This window comes from Lucilia cuprina, chromosome 2 (assembly GCF_022045245.1).
Source record: "Lucilia cuprina isolate Lc7/37 chromosome 2, ASM2204524v1, whole genome shotgun sequence".
Lineage (NCBI taxonomy): Eukaryota > Metazoa > Arthropoda > Insecta > Diptera > Calliphoridae > Lucilia > Lucilia cuprina.
This window is the reverse complement of record NC_060950.1, coordinates 12,302,744-12,314,425: the sequence shown is the minus strand read 5'-3', so window position 1 is coordinate 12,314,425 and position 11,682 is coordinate 12,302,744. Positions and strand designations below refer to the sequence as shown.

Here is an 11,682-nt window from a genome sequence, read left to right as displayed (position 1 = left end):
ATTATTTTTTCTTCTGTACTTTAAATTCCAACCTTATTGCGGGTCACAGTCCCATGGGAAAGACCAGAATGGGATCTTAACTCATAAGGTGAATGCTACGACGGATAGTGTCCAAAACTTTAAAATATTATTCAATTAATCGACAAACATTTTTAAAATTATTTTATGCTCCAAATTGAAAAAATATTTCGTTAAAAAAAGAATCGATTAATCGAACAATTTGTATTATATGAAAACCCTAATGCATTTTCTTTAAAGCATTAAGAAAAAACACCACTTTCAAGCATCAACAAGTATGAATGTATAGTCGGGCGTAGCCGACCATATGATACCCTACACCAGTCAGTATGTATGTTAAAAATGGGGATTATAAAAAAAAAATAAAGCATTTGATTTGTTTTTTAACTTTATTTCGGAATATTTTTACTTTTTTTTGGCAAAAAAGGGCAAAATATGGCCCAATCCTTAAAAATGTTGGTAGGGGGAGTTAAGTCTTCTTCAATATTATTTATGTAGAATTCAAAAGTGTTATTAGTGTTTGTAAGTGAATTTTGACCTTTAAGTCATTTTCTGAAGGGGAGTTTTTATGGGGGATAGGGTCAAATGAAGCCCGATTATTACAAAAATCGGTAGTGTCATTTAAAGTTCTATAAAGCTAAGTTCTGTCGACTTTTGCTAACATAATAGATCATTTAAATAATTATAAGCCAAAAGGCCCTATTTGGGGGTACGGTTGTATGGGGGCTAGTCGAAATAATGGACCGATTTTAACCATTTTCAATAGGCTTCGTTCTTGGGCCAAAAGAAGCGTGTGTGCCAAATTTCATCCAACTATCTTGTACCTTGCGCACAAGGTTTACATGGACAGCCAGCCAGACGGACATAGCTTAATCGACTCAGAAAATGATTCTAAGCCGATTGGTATACTTTAAGGTGGGTATAGGACGAATATTTTTGTACGTTACAAACATGAGCAATAACCCAATATACCCTCCCCACTAAAGTGGTGTAGGGTATAAAAACCGTTAGAAAGCAAAAAAATCACAAACAACATCGCATATAACAACAGTCGACAAAAAGTGAAAAAACTGACTGGTTTTACTATTTTTATACATGTGTTAGCATGTATGTACAAACTGTAGTTGTAGTAGTGAGCTAGAGAGAATTGCACTGACAGAAAAGTATCTTGAACAATAAAAAATATTCGGTTGAATATATTATTTGGAAAGCAATATTATTTTGAAATGCCAATAACATTTAAAACAGATTTTACACTGTAGTAATTTATATTTTATTAGAGTTTCATTGTTTTTAATACAATTGCTTTTCAAGTTCTATTGAAAACATTTTTGGAAGTATTTTAGAAAATATTTATTACTTTACGTATTTAATTGTTAAATGCAAGAATTGTAATAACAAATGAAAGCAAATGTAATTAAAATTATTCCGAAAATTAATAGAATTTTAAACATTTTCAAATCATTACACATAGGTCTAGAAATAGGAAATTTATGGGCAAAACTCAAATCGCGTAATTTGAAAGATTCTAAAATGTACTTTTGTTTTTTGGAAAAACTACTACACATTAGACCGCGACAAAAACAAAAGTAAAATATTTTTCATAAATTAAAAAAAGTATACTTCTGACATGTTGGTATTATTCTTTTCTAACAGATTTTTTAGTTAAAGAAATAATACATTAAACATATTACTTATTTAAATTAATGATGATAATGTAGATTTTACTTGTAAAACGATATATATTAAAATATATGGCTGATGTAAAAATTACATGAGATATATTTTATTCATTACAAAATTATTTGTTTCGAATTTGTATATAGACTTCAGTAAGAAATAAAAAAAATGTTTGAAAGTGTTGAAGAAAATATGAAAAACTAAAATTAGACCACTGTTTTGGGAGATATTTGCAATAATTTTATTTTGCTATAACTTGCCAGTTTATTAAAAAATAGTCATTATATAAACATTGTTTGTTTTTTTTTTGGTTCAAATGTTTATAGAGACTTAATTTAAGAATAAAACAAAACATTTAAAAGTGTTGACCAATTAGACCAATATGTTGGGAAATATTTGCCATGAATTAGTTTAACATAACTTGCCCGTTTAGTTTAAAATTTACATTTATAAATAAAATCTGATTTTTTTAGAGACTTCAATTGCGAATAAAACAAATTGGTTTAAGATGTTGAAAAAAAAACAAAAACCAGAAATTGGGCCATAATGTTGGGAAATATTTGCAATTATTTTATTTCTCCATAACTTGACCGTTTAATTAAAATATACATTAATTTTATCTTATTTTTTTGTAATTAATTTAATCAACTCATTTAATATGTGGAAAACTCATAGGTAATTTTGGTAAATCCTAACCAATTAAGATATCGAAAAATACCTTTGTGCACATAAGTATAACCAGTAGATGTACAAATTGCGGTAATAAAAAAATTTCGAATAGTAAAAAAAAATCCAAAATACCAAAATTCAAAACAGGACGATATGTATATTTACATAATTGATTTAAAACAAGTAAGAGTGCTATATTCGGCTGTGCCGAATCTTATATACCCTTCACCATAGTGTATTTTAAACATATTAGTTTTATAAATTTTAAATTTTTCCCGTCTACATTATTACTAAACCAAAAGAAAAACAAAATGAACAACAACAACGCTAAACGAAATAAAAAAAAATTAAATTCACAAGGCATCTAAAACAACAGACATCTATACACACATAACGAAAAACACAGAAAAGCAAAAACAAAATAAACAACGCAATAAAACCAACTTACATCAAAATATACGAAAAGAATTTACAAAAACAAAACGAAAAGAAAATACACAACTCAATGACGCCAACAGCATCTAAACATAAAAAATACACAGCTGAATAAAACCAAATACATTTACACACGCACATGTACATCTTTATCCAGTTCACACCCAGCAGTTCGACGAAGAGTCAATGCATACGAAGAAGACAGTAATTTCCACTAATAGTTAACCACCTGAATGATCGTAATTCGTATGTTTTGGGTCATTTCGGAAGACAGTCGTCACTTTAGTGTCCTCTTTGTAAGCGGGAGCGGAGACAGTCGTCTCTTTACTATCCTCAAGTTAGGTTACTTAGATTATACTCTTAAAAGTAGTTTTTTTTGTTGTACTTCCGAAAGTAGTTATTTTACCCATCTTTTGGATAAATGATTATTACTTTCTACTAATATGGCACCATCTGGTTGACTCAAATTTATATCTTTTGGGTTAATCGTCACATTATTGTCCCATAGTATTCTAGAGAGTAGACACTTGAAATGTTTAAATTTTAGTTCAATTAATATCTTACCACCTGGCTGACTTCGTATTTTTTTGGCCTTTCGTCACAAAAAAACTCTTTTTAATCGAGAATGAAGACAGTCGTCACTTTAGTGTCCCCTTTGTAAGCGAGAGCGGAGGCAATCGTCTCTTTACTGTCTCTTTGTAGGGTGTAGAGTGACGATTGACTTCCTCGTAGGACAAGCCCATGTTAAAATGGTCGATCACCTGGGTAGTCAGGTGGCTAGGGGCCACCACAAGTGGTAGGTTAAGTGGTCAGTTCGGTACTGTCCCGTCGAACTGCTGGGCAGTGTTGTTGTTGCTTTTTAACAAAGCATGAAAAAAATGTGGCTTTTTTGATAAAATTTTCAGAGGTTGTCTCGAATTTTTGCTCATATCTCCGTTATTTATAGACCGATTTTGCTGATTTTAAATAGCGACCTTCTCGAAAGCATGTCTAACTGAATTATTGAAGATTCGGATCTCGCCGATATCTGGGGACCTCTGAAAACTGATTTCAACAGATAGACGGACAGACAGACAGGGTTTAATCGACTCCGCTATCTATTAGGATCCAGAATATATATACTTTATAGGGTCGGAAAATTATATTATAGAAATTACAAACGGAATGACAAAATTATATATACCCTTCTCACGAATTTTTTTATTTTATTTTTGGAATAAAAGCAAACAGCATTTAGTTCAATTGTTTGCAAAAAATAACCAAAACGAAAAATTAATTCACATGTACACATGCAAAATAAAAATAACCAATTTTGGTTAAAAATAACCAAAGAGGCAACACTGGTCATAAAACTGTACGTATGAAATTAAGAGTGCAAAAATGTCTTTAACATAGCTCTTTGCGTACCACTGTTTTGTATGAAACCGCACATCCTATACAAGTGTTGTAATTTTTTGGGAAACATTTTTTTGTTTTTTTTTTTTCTTTTACAGTAATTTTTAGTTACTTTGCAAAGACACGCTAGAAGTTAATGGGTATTGTATAAGAAGAATTTTAGTTCAGAGCTTCATTTCAGAATATTAGTTATTGGAGTGAATATCTGTGAAAAAAAAATGGTTAAAGAGTTATTTATTTATTTAGTTAAAGTATTTTATTCAAATCAAAATTATAATATTAAATTTTCCAAAGAGTTGTTTAAGTGCCTTAACACCGAAAATGGTCTTTTTGATCAGTTTTTTGATTTCATAAATAAACTTAAAAAAACCGAAGGCACCACATATTTGGTTAAAAGAATTGGCTGTAATTTAAGGAATAAAAAAAGGATATGTGACATTATAAAATCAATCGTAAGTAATAAATGTTGCGATTTTATAATTGTACGATAGATCTTCTTAGACAATTGAAAAGCTTGTTGCAGTAACAAGTTAAGCCACTCGATATGGAAGACTAATTTTATGTGCAGCTTTTAGAAATATCATATACTAAATTTAAAATTGTTGTTCTCAATATTTTTATTTTGTGGCATACCGAGTTACTGTAATAAGCCCTTGCATTAATGTCAGATTTTTATACCCTTCACCTTCGTGAAAAGGGTATAAGATTGTAATTCCGTTTGTAGTTTCTACAATATAATTTTTCGATCGTATGAAGTATATATTTATATACATATATTCTGAAACCTTATAGATAGCGAAGTCTATTAAGCTATGTCCGTCCGCCTGCCTATTGAAATCAATTTTCTGAAGAAAGCTGTCAGACATGCTTTCGAGAAGTTTCCTATTGAAAATCAACAAAGTCGGTACAAAAACATAACTGAGATACGAGAAAAAATCTAATACTACCTCTGAAATTTATTCAACAAATTAGGTATAAATAAAATCAGTTTTTAGAGGACCCAGATATTGGCGAGATCCAAATCTTCAATAAATCTGTTAGACATGCTTTCGGAAAGATCAGCAAAATCGGTCCATAAATACCGGAGATATGAGCAAAAATCCGAGACAACCTCTAAAAATTTCATAAAAAAGAAAATTTTTTTCATGCTTTGATATAAGCAACAACAACAACAACACTGCTTATCATTGAGTATTTCGTTTCATATGTTTGGATGTCTGTTGGTTTTACTGCCATGTGTATTTGTTTTTTGTGTGTTTATTGCGTTTAGCGTTGTTGTTTGTTTTGCTATAGCTATAATAATGACTGTATGTATATACGCAAAACAAAGCGTGCACTAACATTCTCTTTTTTGATAAAATTTTCAAAGGTTGTCTTGGATTTTTGCTCATATCTGCGTTATTTATGAACATATTTTGCTGATTTAAACTTCTCGAAAGCATGTCTGACATTAATATTGAAGATTTAGATTCCGAGGATATCTGGGATCTTCAGGAAATTGATTTTAACCACACAGACGGACAGAACAATAAATAAATTGGGTATGAAATAGGGTGACCAATTATTCGACATTTTCCAAAAACCGGTTTTCGAATAGTTCATATAGTTGACATTTGAAAAAAATCGGTCAACATGGTCCGAACTGATTTTTAACAGTTTAAAATATTATAATTTTAGATCTAGTCGCCTGATTTACATTATTTCAACATTAGGAACTATGTAATCCTAGCGTATTCTAAAATCCGAGTAGATCACCCTAGTATTAAACAATAACGAGTGCTATATTCGGTTATGCCGAATCTTATATACCATTCACCTTGTGTTTATTAATTTTTTAATTGTTAAGCAAGAAATAACAACAATATTGTATGTATTCTTGCATGTACATTAGGGTGGGTCTTAAATACTCCTTTCATTCGTATCAACTTCTAATAATTATACCCTACATCACTATAGTGGGGAGGGTATTATACGTTTGTGCTGATGTTTGTAACATACAAAAATATTCGATCGATTCAGAATCATTTTTTGAGTCGATTAAGACATGTCCGTCCGTCTGTCCGGCTGTCCATGTAAACCTTGTGCGCAAGGTTGTACCTTGCAATTTTCAAGATAATTTGATGAAATTTGGACCAAGCATGTTTTTTGGCACAGGGACGAAGTTGAAATCGGTCCATTATTTCACCTAGCCCCCATACAACCGTACTTCCTGATTTGAACTTTTTATGCCATAATTACGTCAAATATTCTATTATCTCTCTGAAAATTTGCACAAATAAGTTCTATATAAGTATAACTGACACTGCAGATTTTCGTAAGGATCGGACCTTATTTGACCTAGCCCCCATACAAACCCCCCTTCAAAAAATGTCTTAAACGTCTAAAATTGACTTGTAACCATTTGTATTGCAATGAAACTCAACAAAAGTAACTGTTATTTAAAAATATATCCTTTCCCAAATTTACCGAGGATCGGCTCATATTTGACCTATGTAATCCTCATTTAGAAATTTTAGTTTTTTTTTTTTTTTTCAATAAATTGTTTAAATATTTTGAAATTATGTAATATTCAACGTAAAAGTTTCTTTAAAAAAATATAAAAATTTTAAAAATATACTCATGGTGTAGGGTATTGTATGGTCGGCCATGCCCGACTATACTTTCCTACTTGTTTTTTGTTTTAAAAAAATACGGAATTTATAGTTCTCCAAAATTTATAAATTCGTTACGGTTCAGATTTTATTGAGGTTCAACCTTCATATTTTTAGGATTTTTTCAACAAGCATTAAATTTGACATCGTAAATTTTCTAAACTATTTATCCGATTTTAATCGGATTTTAAAATAATATATAAAATATATAACTCCTCCTCTTTCATTTAGTATTAATGACAATAGGCTTATTAGAATATTTATTACTTTATATTTACTTTTAAAAATTAAATAGCATTTTTATATTTATTTAAATAGAATTTTAATATTAGCACTCCATAAATATGTATCTTGTTTTTCGTAGCATTTACAGCCTGAAAAGAGTAAAAATGTCTTGGAAGATTTTAAAAAATGGTGCAATTTAAAGGGCTATTCTTTGCTATATGAGGATGTTTTGAATATTTTAAAAATTAAATTTTCCAACAGTACAGATAATTTTGATAAAATGTCTGCCCATGAAGACCAGGAAGAGAGTAAAGAAAACCAAGAAGAATGTAAAGAAGATCAAGAAGAATATAAAGATGTTTTGGAAAGTTCAATATCAGTCAGTTTTGATAAGTTTGATAAAATGTCTGTCCATGAATGCTGTATAGTAAAAGACCAGGAAGAGTGTAAAGAAGACCAGAAAGAACGCAAAGATATTTCAGAAATTTCAATATCTGTCAGTTCCGATAATTTTGTTAAAAAATCTGTCCATGAATACTGTGTAGTAAAAGACCAGGAAGAATGCAAAGATATTTTTGAAAGTTCAATTGTAATCAGTTCTGATAAATTTCATAAAAAGTCTGTCCATGAATACTGCACTTTGAAAGACCTGGAAATGTGTAATGAAGACCAGGAAAAATGTGAAGATATTTTGGAAAGTTCTGATAAATTTATAAAAGAATTCAGTACAATAGAAGCAAATGAAACTAATGCCGACACATGTTTAGATATATTGTCCAATAATGTTCAAAGTATATATCACATAGAAGTTCTTAAAAATAATGAAATTTCATTTAAGTTCATACAAAATAGTGTTCCTTATAAAATACCTGTAGATTCGTTTGATTCTGATTGTAATACTACTAATTTATCGCAATTAGATACAACAACCAATTTATTATCTTCAACAAAGCTATCGGACATAGATATTTCAGAGGATAGTACAAAAATTAAGGAATATAGTATAATACGAAATAAAATAATTATACCAAAAAATCCGACACAAAATGTTATACTATCTGAAATAAATAATGAAAATACAATAGATTTAAATACTAACCCCTTAAATACAAAATCAAAAAAATCAGTTTATAAATTTTTAATAAAATTTCATTTAAAAAGTCAAGAAAAATTATTTTTAGAAGAATATTTTTTTAATGAAAACGAAATTAAAAATCTTAAAGAATTTACTAAATACATACAAGACTTAGTACGTCAAAATTATAAAAAATTAAATAATGTTTGTCCAATCATTTTCACTAGCCATGGATTCAATAAAGATAAAAGCATAATAAGATTATATGGAAAATGCTTTCATGTGCAATGCCGTAAATATATGTTTAAAATTTGTTTGCGAGAAGCTATAATATCAGTAAATGTTTTTACTACTAAAAATAATATTGTGCATTCGTCTAACAACATAAAACATCAACAAATTCGGGCTGTACGCAGAAAAATTGCAAAAGAAGACCTAAAAAATGAATTTGCGTCTACATACAGGAACAAAAAACTGGCGCGAATATCAAAAGAATTATATAAAGTGGGAAACAGGGATGAATTTTTCTCTAACGAAGTTTCGAGAAAAATGAAGTCCGAAGTCTTGCAAAGATTTTCTCGTCATAAAGATCATTTAATTGATTTGTATTTAATGAAAAATGAAAAGAATTGGAGTTCATTTATTAAAAAAGTCTCAAGCCCACAAGAAGTATACCTCTATTCGAAGGACCAGATTTTATTATTACAGCCCTTTTTGTTAAAATTAAGTCGAGGTACACTTTTCTTCGATGCCACTGGAGGAATTGTACAAAAGTTCGATATGAAATCTAAGCGAGTATTTTTATATACTTTACTCCTCCATGCAGGATGCAAAAACCGTAAAGGTATATCGGTACCAATAGCGGAAGCGCTTCTTTCTAGCCACTACGAAGCCGATATTAGGCGTTTTTTAATGGAATTGCAGATATATTGTGCTGTCAATAATTTAAAGTGGCCTTTATGCAAGCGCGTCGTCATTGACTACAGTTGGATAATGATAAAAGTATCTATAAAAGGCTTCAACAAAGACATTGAGTCAGTAATAACTTATTTAAAAAAATGCCTTTAGGGGTGGATGAGAAACCTGCTCTTCAGCAATAAACCGAATATATGTATTTCATATGAGGGAACGTTAACCAAAACTGATGACGAAACCGATCACTTGATAGAGCCATAGATATCATATGAAACGACCCTGCTAGAAATACTGAATGGAAACATATACAAAACAGAACGAAGGAGTGAAAAACGTGGGAAGAAAATAAAGAAATTCTATAACAATTATTTTGAAAGCGATATTATTCTAGATATAACATCGATCAGAAACACTTATAAGAATTTTGTAGAAATTACGATAGATTATAATTTCTGAGAGCACCAAATAGCACTTTTCCACAAACATTTTCCATGTAAAGGAGTACAGGCTCTATAGCGACCTTTAGATCTGATATCTCTTAAAATTTTCCTTATTTATTTGGAAGATCTCGTGAATCTTGTGTACCACAAACGCAAAGGTACTTTTTAGTTATAGATCACAATAGATCTCATGACCACTGCATACATCCAGCGCATAAGCTTAAGACACAAAGACTTTCTTGTGAAAGCATCTTATATCTTAATTTGTTAAATTGTTATAAAAATTAAGATACAATAAATAAAAACATTAACCCCTTTAGGACCTCAGAACAAAATTATACTTAAAAGTATGTATTTCTAAATAAGGAACCATCTTGAAATACATATCAAAACAAATATTACGAAAAATAGAAAAAAAAATCACCTTAATATACATACACGCATATTGAAATGTAGTGGTAGTGATGGATGTTGGTATTGGTAGTAGTAGTCATTCAGACAGTAAAGCTATAAAATATTGTAGAAAATTTATATATTTATATAATAATAAAAATGTATGTCTATTGGCCACCATTCAATGGTTGTACACCGAGCACAAGCACAGTTATATTTATAGACAAAAGCAGAATTATACAAAAACCGCCAGCAAAAAAAGAAGAACAACAATAATAAATACTAAAGAAAAACAATGAAAACGTTGTTGAATTGTTTAAAAGATTTTCTTGAAAAAAAATTAAAAAGATGATGTTGTTCATCGTTGCTAATGATGATGATATGGAACCATTTTAAAGGAAGGTTGAAGTAATAGTGCAAAGTTTAAAAGAGTTAAGTAATAAGAATAAGTTATCGCTTTAAAATCTTTCTGAATCCATTCAAAATTTTATGTCAATTTATGTAAAATTTCATTTATTTTCCATTTGTAGACGAGTTGCTATAGAATTGTATAAAAATCATATGAACCCATTCTTTTATATATCATGTTTATAAAATGTTTTCTTAATGTTTACATATGATATACAACATATTTTCGTAAAATAAATCACAGCTTATTTTACAAGACAAAGTATTGCAATGTAGGGAAAATGTTATTGTCTTTGCAAGTAAATTTCGACTCATGGATTTAGTGAAATGTCTTATTTAATCTAAATGGGAATCTGACGGTTATAAATAAACATCAAAATTAGAACAAACCAGCCCTGTTGATATACATGTGAGTTGCACCAAAGCTTTTTTTGACGTTTTCCACGTCTCTTTAAATACTCATTAAATTTAACGTGTGGAATGTGTGGAACGTATTTTAACAGCAAGTGGAATGTATTTAACAGAGGTGTGGAACGTATATATTCGACATATTTATCTTCACACCGTCGTCCAATCTATAGTCCAGCCTCTAATCTGACGTATAGTTTATATAGTCTGGCCTAGTGATCATTCTATTGTGCAGTTTATACTCCAGTCTATAGCCCAGTCTATAGTCAAATCTATATTCTGGTCTATAGCCCAGCTTTGATTAAAAAAAATCTCTTCTAATTTAAATAAAAACTGAAAACAAGTAAAGGGCATTAAAAAAAGAAAACCTCTTCATCTTAGAGCCCAAAAACATTCAAAAAGTAAAGCAAATAAATAAACATAAAATTTAATACTCTTTCTAAAATTTATTTACGGCACAATGGATTTTGAATGATTTCTTAAATTCACTGAAGTGTGAAATTGATTTTTTTGGGGGTAATTTATATATTTTTCCAATTACTATGTAATTTATTGTTGAAAAAAATTAAAAGGATAAAATTAAAAAAAAATAATAAAATTCTATTCTATTTTATTCTATTTTATTTTATTTTAATAAAATTTCAAAACTCTTAAACTCACCGTTTTAAATGATCTCTTTTATTATCCTCACGTACAACAACTTGTGTTTCTTGGGCTATTTGTCCAAAACAAACGTTGTTGGTCTCTCGTACCATTTTTGTTTATGAAACTTCATGGAGGCGAATTTTTTTGGATTTTTTTCAAATGGGCGCACTCCAAACCCATTCAAAAATATAACGTTGTGAAAAAACAAAAAAATCGTCAATATTTAGCGATATTTTGTTTTTTCATATTTGATTTTTGATTTTTTTAAAATATATTTTTATATTTTTTTACAAATATTTTCATTGGTTTTTGATATTTTCTTTTT

The 11,682-nt window shown here is 29.4% G+C and overlaps 1 protein-coding gene across 2 annotated transcripts in view; it reads right to left on the bottom strand.

The window, feature by feature from the left end:
- The window catches only part of LOC111682762 (protein split ends), a 114,902-nt gene extending 103,222 nt beyond the window's left edge, over positions 1-11,680 (bottom strand). For both annotated transcript variants that reach the window (XM_046952444.1, XM_046952451.1), the window contains exon 1: positions 11,373-11,680. In XM_046952444.1, coding sequence (XP_046808400.1) covers positions 11,373-11,467 — 95 coding nt within the window. In that variant the 5' untranslated portion in view covers positions 11,468-11,680. The remainder of the gene's footprint in view (positions 1-11,372) is intronic.
- Between the last annotated feature and the right edge of the window lie 2 nt (positions 11,681-11,682).